This window comes from Bactrocera tryoni, chromosome 2, assembly GCF_016617805.1.
Source record: "Bactrocera tryoni isolate S06 chromosome 2, CSIRO_BtryS06_freeze2, whole genome shotgun sequence".
In the NCBI taxonomy this organism is placed as follows: Eukaryota; Metazoa; Arthropoda; class Insecta; order Diptera; family Tephritidae; genus Bactrocera; species Bactrocera tryoni.
Genome location: NC_052500.1, coordinates 36,769,296 through 36,776,698, shown reverse-complemented (window position 1 = coordinate 36,776,698; position 7,403 = coordinate 36,769,296). Strand labels below are relative to the sequence as shown.

The following is a 7,403-nucleotide window of genomic DNA, read 5'->3' as shown; positions in this document are numbered from 1 at the left end:
ATGTTGTATTTGAAATAAGATGAAGCTAAAAGTTATGTGAAATTGATTTTTTTTTTACTTTTACCTGATTGAGTTTTGTATAAAACATAAACACCAACAATCGATTATCTGTGATGATCTCTATAAGTGAATTGTCAATACATTCAAAATGGAAAACAAAGGTAAGTAAACGTTAAATTAAATATGTGATGTTATATTCTTTAACTTGTACATATATAATTAACTGTTACAATTTCAGAATCCTTGCGTACAACAAAAGAGCAAATTGAATGCTACTTAGCATTTCTAGAGCTTCACCCTGAAATGAAGCTCCACAAGAACGATCCCACGCCTCCCAAAAGGTTAGAAGAGCTGTGGATCAAACTTGCTCAACAGCTAAACGCTCTAAAGGGTCCATCACGTTCGCCTACCAAATGGAAGGAGGTAAATCTTTACATACATATACACTTATATATATATGTATATATTTCAATTGTAATAAATATCTTGTTTATTTTACAGTGTTTAAACCAGGGCAAGAGAGGCAAAAGTAAGTAGGATATTGACAGGCGGAGGACCAATGCAGGAAATTCAATCCTCCGAGTTGGAAGAGCGGGCGATGGAAACACTGGGGAGGACCGTGGTTGATGGGCTGCCTGATGTCCCAACTATTGGAGTAGAGGTATGATTAAATAAAATCTTTGCGTATATGTTTATAAACATTTTTTTATTAGTAAATAAAATGGAATGTTTTCTTTTTTCGTTTAGAACGACATTATAATCAATCTAGATCCGCAGAGTCCGACAGTAAGTGAGATGCCATCAACGTCACGTTCTCGAAGGCAGACTTCTCAGGAAATGTTTGCTGACATGATGGCTACAATGAAGAAGAGGAGCGAAGAAGAGGCAAAATTTAGAGAGACATCGCAACAATGCTTCCAAAATGTTGCGGACTCTTTGAACAATATGGCATGTGCTATTTTAAAACTATCGGAAGCTGTTTAAAAAAAAAAAATTAATAAAATATTTGTTTAAGTTAAAAAGATATTTTTAAGTTGTTCTTAGTAATGTTTATAATGTACATACACACCAAAGAATATGTTTATGTTAAATTATTTTTAAGTTGTTCCTATTAATGTATATAATGTGCATACATATAAAAGAAAACTGAATAAGTTAAATGATTTTTATGTTCGTATTAATGATTGTTATGTACATACATATAAAAGACTGAATAAATGAATTTATTAATTTTTTGTGAAAATATAAATGAAATATTTATTTGTAAAGATATTTATTTACAAAGATTGTGTGAGAGAGTTTAAGCAGTTACGTCGTGCATTTATTCCTGCAGTGTAATACTGATTTGTTTGAGCTGGAGAATTATCAAGGAAGGAAGAGTCCTCAAAATTTTCCATGTCGATTTCATCGAAGTCACAAATACCATGTTTTTGCAAAATGTTGTGGAAAATTGAGCAAGTATAAACTAAGAACGCGGCGTTTGAGGGTGTATACCTCAGTACTCGCTCTTTAGATAAGCAACGGAAACGAGACTTTAAAATACCAAAGGCTCTTTCAATTATGTTCCTGGCCTTTATATGGATTCTGTTATAAAGAACTTCATTTGGTGCAGATGGGTTTGATATAGGAGTCAAAAGCCATGGCTCTAGTGGATATCCTGAGTCACCTAGAAGCCACTTAAATGAACCAGCAACATGTTCCCTTATTAATTTTATTCTGGCCGGCGATGTTCTCCAAATTCCGGAGTCATGGCATGAGCCAGGAAAACGAGCATTTAAATGGCGAAAAATAAATTTGTCGTCACAAATCTAAAATTCATATATACATATATTAATTATATTAAATTAATAATTTAACCTACCGCTTCTACGTTAATACTATAGTAACCCTTTCGGTTCATGTATTCATGTGGAATAGCGTTAGACGACGAAGACGGTGCAATTATAGCAACATGGGTGCAGTCAATAGCACCAATCACTCCTTTTATTCCAAACTTATTATGGAAACTAGAAATATATTTATGTTTTGATATATATACAATACTTACCTTTCTTCATTTTCATATGTTTCTAAAATTAACAAAAAAGCTGCGACTTCTTCGTCCATTGCTTGTTTTCTCTTTTCTTAATACGTTTGTGACCTGCTTATTACCAGCTGACAAAATTTGAGACAATGTTTTGAGACTAGAGACTGAGACTGTTTAGTGAATAGTAACTAGTCTCAAATTGAGACTTTACCTCAAAATGTGTCAAATAGAGACTAGAGACTGGTTACAGAATCCCCCTATAAGAGTCAGTGAATGGCAGAGTGCATGTATTTTACCAAAGATGATATTTTGTTCGGTGACTCTTCTATACATACCTTAGATGAAATGGGGAACAGCTAAGACTAGCGAAGGTAGCTATGACGTCACCCAGGTAAGACAGGTACGTAAATCAGACCAAGTTCGCAAGTATTTTAACAAAGCTGACGTTTGGTCACAACAAATAATATGGTAAATATAACCAGAAAAATAAATGGCAGACAATTTTTTCGGTTATACCCTCGTGGCAGACGTTATTGGAAATTTGCAAAAAAAAAATTTCGAAAGTATTTTAACAAATCTGATTTTTATATATGTTATTTGTAATAGTATTATTAGTTTATTTTTCAAACGGCAGACGTTTTCTCCGGTTATAATACTCCGGCAGACGACAATATATATTGACAGTGTGATTATATGTACCTACTGTGATTACTTCTATTTCGATAATTTCTGCATGGAAAAAGATATATTATGAAAAATATGAGAACAAAATTATATTTACTACTTTATTATAATGAATGGGGAAGATGGGTTGTTTATAAATCAATAATAATAACTATTATAACAACATTCACTTAATTGGTAATAATAAAAATATGTTTCTAGTTTTTATTGATATATTTTTATATATAAATTTTCCATCGTATTATGATTCGTCAATTTCGTCGTCGGAATCATTACTATTGTCATAATGCTCATCATCTTGGTCATCTTGTTCATCATCTTCGTTGTCGTCTGGAAAATTATGTATAAATGTTCCAACTGAACAATTTGAATATAAAATAGCATATAGTAAGTATAATAAAATTACCTGGTATATCTTGAATAAGATCACTATCTAAACATGGTAGCTGGTCTCCCTTAAACCAATTGAACACGTATGATGTATCTTGTTGTTTCCAACCATATTCTAGTGGGTTTAACATCGTCGGATTTTTCTGTGAAGCATTTTTCCAGATACTGGAAATGTAATGAGCACTCAAGAATTGTTGGTAAAGTTCAGCTTTACGTGCAGGTATTGAACTAGCGTCAAAGTTTACAACTTTTTTATTAAAGTTTGCATTTAAGTCAGATGCTTTGTAGCTACTGACAACTAGTTGAAAACGACTATCATTAACGTCTTTGGTTTTCTTGGTGTTATACATGTGGCAAGTAAATTCTTGAATAACATTAATCAGATAGTCTAGCATATCCGGAGTTAACTCAGCGTACAACTTGTACATATTATTTAATTCTAATTCGAAGTATTCGTATTGGGGATTTTGAATTATTCAAATCCATATTACCGAAAATTAATAACTTGTTCTTCGTTTGTAACCCCCAAATTTCAGCACGTCAACGTTGGGCTAGAAGCCACGATATACACTCTTCTATCATCTCTCATGTTTTGGGACAGGTTAGATTGAGCAAAGAGCAAGATATCACTGCAGATTTGAAAGCGCACAATATAAAGAAAAGCTCACAAAAACTCGATAAATTTATAAAAACTTTTGATCAATGCATGAATCGCTTTAATCTTGAGTTGCCGACAAATCAGTTGTTTAATATTGCATCTGGTAAGCAGCGACAATGCAAGTCGAAGTGTTTCTGTTGAACGTGGAAAAGATTGCTGTGAACAACGAGAATTATTTTTGTCGGAGTGTTCCTCGAATGTCAATCGATTCAACAAAACAATTAAGAAAAGACCGCTACATAATTTTGCTAGCCAAATAGAAAAACGTAAATCAATCAAAGTGGGTGGAAAGCTCAAGAAATAAAAATACAGGGAGATCTATTTGGTCGCATGCTAAGGATATCAATGGATCATAAAATCGATGTAATAACAAGTAAGGAAGGGCTAAGTTCGGGTGGCACCGAACATTTTATACTCTCGCATGGTAAAGTGATAATCGAGATTTCATTATACGTCATTTACATATTTTTCAAATACCGTATTTTTTGTAAAGTTTTATTCCGCTATCATCATTGGTTCCTAATGTATATATGTATTATACAGAAGGCATCAGATGGAATTCAAAATAGCTTTATATTGGAAGAAGGCGTGGTTGTGAACCGATTTCACCCATATTTCGTACATGTCATCAGGGTGTTAAGAAAATATTATATACTGAATTTCATTGAAATCGGTCTAGTAGCTCCTGAGATATGGTTCTTGGTCCATAAGTGGGCGGCGCCACGCCCATTTTCAATTTTTAAAAAAAGGCTGGGTGCAGCTTCCTTCTGCCATTTCATAGGTAAAATTTAGTGTTTCTGACGTTTTTGGTTAGTCGGTTAACGCACTTTTAGTGATTTTGAACATAACCTTTGTATGGGAGGTGGCCGTGGTTATTATCCGATTTCTTCCATTTTTGAACTGTATGTGGAAATACCTGAAGAAAACGACTCTGTAGACTTTGGTTGACATAGCTATAGTAGTTTCCGAGATATGTACAAAAAACTTAGTAGGGGGCGGGGCCACGCCCGCTTTTCCAAAACAATTGCGTCCAAATATGCCCCTCCTAATGCGATCCTTTGTGCCAAATTTCACTTTAATATCTTTATTTATGGCTTAGTTATGACACTTTATAGGTTTTCGGTTTCCGCCATTTTGTGGGCGTGGCAGTGGGCCGATTTTGCCCATCTTCGAACTTAACCTTCTTATGGAGCCAAAGAATACGTGTACCAAGTTTCATCATGATATCTCAATTTTTACTCAAGTTACAGCTTGCACGGACGGACGGACGGACGGACAGACGGACGGACGGACAGACGGACGGACAGACAGACATCCGGATTTCGACTCTACTCGTCGCCCTGATCACTTTGGTATATATAACCCTATATCTGACTCTTTTAGTTTTAGGACTTACAAACAACCGTTATGTGAACAAAACTATAATACTCTCGTTAGCAACATTGTTGCGAGAGTATAAAAATTTTGTCATCATCATCACATCTGTGCCATTAGCTTTGTGCCATTTAGATGGTGTAATCTACAAAACTGATAAATCAGCACTTGCTAAAGCTTTAGAAGCTAATATTGAGCAAAATCCGCCACGGTTTTCTAATGTCTACGTTGTTGATGGTTTTCCATTTTACATTCCATGTAAGAAGTGCCAAAAACGTCTGGTAATATTACTAAAAATTTTTTTGCAAATTTGTTTTCTACCAATAAGGAGGCTTTAATAGATTTTTTCACAGTTCATTGGGCTAGCAGTGAAGTCCTTTCGTTCCTTGGGACCAAATTAATACATCTCAACTTTCGCGACTGTTATTCCTACAAAGTGAATCATGAAATTGTTGAATCGAGTTTTGTTGATGATCTCTCCTGTCCTTTACACGAGGAAGCCGATAGTAAAATTATCATGTATGCAGTATTCTCGACGAGTCAAATATCGTCATTGAGGTTCTAATACAGATATATTAATTACAATGCTTGGCAATATGGTTCACTTAAAAAATGGGTTGTCTCATATTTGGATGCTTACTGGGACTGGAAACCATGAAAGATTTATTGATATTCCTAAAATTTACGACCTGCACAGTGAATTATTGACAAAGAGCTTGATTGGTTTTCACGCTTTCACGGGGTGTGACTTTAACCCTGCTGTTTTATAAAGGTAAAAAAAGACCTTTCACCTTGTAAAAAAAATGTTGAATTTCAAAAAGGTTTTAAAAGTTTAGGAAACGCTGAGGTAACCCCAGATACGCTAGACTATCTGTTTAATGTTATTCAAGAATTAACTTGCCACATGTATAACACCACGAAAACCAAAGACGTTGATGATAGTCGTTTTCAACTAGTTGTCAATAGCTACAAAGCATCTGACTTAAATGCAAACTTTAATAAAAAAGTTGTAAACTTTGACGCTAGTTCAATACCTCCACGTAAAGCTGAACTTTACCAACAATTCTTGAGTGCTCATTACATTTCCAGTATCTGGAAAAATGCTTCACAGAAAAATCCGACGATGTTAAACCCACTAGAATATGGTTGGAAACAACAAGATACATCATACGTGTTCAATTGGTTTAAGGGAGACCAGCTACCATGTTTAGATAGTGATCTTATTCAAGATATACCAGGTAATTTTATTATACTTACTATATGCTATTTTATATTCAAATTGTTCAGTTGGAACATTTATACATAATTTTCCAGACGACAACGAAGATGATGAACAAGATGACCAAGATGATGAGCATTATGACAATAGTAATGATTCCGACGACGAAATTGACGAATCATAATACGATGGAAAATTTATATATAAAAATATATCAATAAAAACTAGAAACATATTTTTATTAATACCAATTAAGTGAATGTTGTTATAATAGTTATTATTATTGATTTATAAACAACCCATCTTCCCCATTCATTATAATAAAGTAGTAAATATAATTTTGTTCTCATATTTTTCATAATATATCTTTTTCCATGCAGAAATTATCGAAATAGAAGTAATCACAGTAGGTACATATAATCACACTGTCAATATATCTATATTGTCGTCTGCCGGAGTATTATAACCGGAGAAAACGTCTGCCGTTTGAAAAATAAACTAATAATACTATTACAAATAACATATATAAAAATCAGATTTGTTAAAATACTTTCGAAATTTTTTTTTTGCAAATTTCCAATAACGTCTGCCACGAGGGTATAACCGAAAAAATTGTCTGCCATTTATTTTTCTGGTTATATTTACCATATTATTTGTTGTGACCAAACGTCAGCTTTGTTAAAATACTTGCGAACTTGGTCTGATTTACGTACCTGTCTTACCTGGGTGACGTCATAGCTACCTTCGCTAGTCTTAGCTGTTCCCCATTTCATGTAAAGCATCTATAGAAGGGTCACCGAACAAAATAACATCTTTAGTGAAATACATTCACTCTGCCATTCACTGGCTCTTAGACTATATGATATATGACAAGCCAACATAATTATGTTGACTAACCGTGCGATTCTGTTTTATGATACAGTCACAAGTCTCTATATTTGAGGTTTTAAGTAAAAGACAATTTTTGTGACTTGAGACGATTTTGCTATTCTGTAAGTGACAGTCACAAAATCCATTACATTTCAGAATTCAGAGATGTTTTTACACTTGAA

The 7,403-nt window shown here is 33.8% G+C and overlaps 2 protein-coding genes across 2 annotated transcripts; one reads left to right on the top strand and one right to left on the bottom strand.

Annotated features, from left to right (window-relative positions):
* Positions 1–559: 559 nt before the first annotated feature.
* LOC120767789 lies at positions 560–984 on the top strand. Its single transcript, XM_040094052.1, has 2 exons — positions 560–661; positions 748–984. The coding sequence occupies exons 1-2, from the start codon at positions 560–562 to the stop codon at positions 982–984; spliced, it is 339 nt and encodes a 112-aa protein (XP_039949986.1).
* A 251-nt stretch (positions 985–1,235) lies between these two features.
* Positions 1,236–1,931, bottom strand: LOC120769215 (putative nuclease HARBI1). The gene is made up of 2 exons (XM_040096110.1): positions 1,862–1,931; positions 1,236–1,808 (listed from the first exon to the last, which is right to left on the bottom strand). Exons 1-2 carry the CDS (start codon positions 1,898–1,900, stop codon positions 1,278–1,280), a joined length of 570 nt encoding a protein of 189 aa, XP_039952044.1. The 5' UTR covers positions 1,901–1,931; the 3' UTR covers positions 1,236–1,277.
* Between the last annotated feature and the right edge of the window lie 5,472 nt (positions 1,932–7,403).

Coding starts and splice junctions, on each gene's coding strand:
- LOC120767789 (XM_040094052.1), top strand. CDS start 560: ATGCAGGAAATTCAATCCTCCGAGTTGGAAGAGCGGGCGATGGAAACA. Junction 662..747: donor TCCCAACTATTGGAGTAGAG/GTATGATTAAAT, acceptor TTTTTCGTTTAG/AACGACATTATAATCAATCT.
- LOC120769215 (XM_040096110.1), bottom strand. CDS start 1,900: ATGAACCGAAAGGGTTACTATAGTATTAACGTAGAAGCG. Junction 1,809..1,861: donor ATAGTATTAACGTAGAAGCG/GTAGGTTAAATT, acceptor TATGAATTTTAG/ATTTGTGACGACAAATTTAT.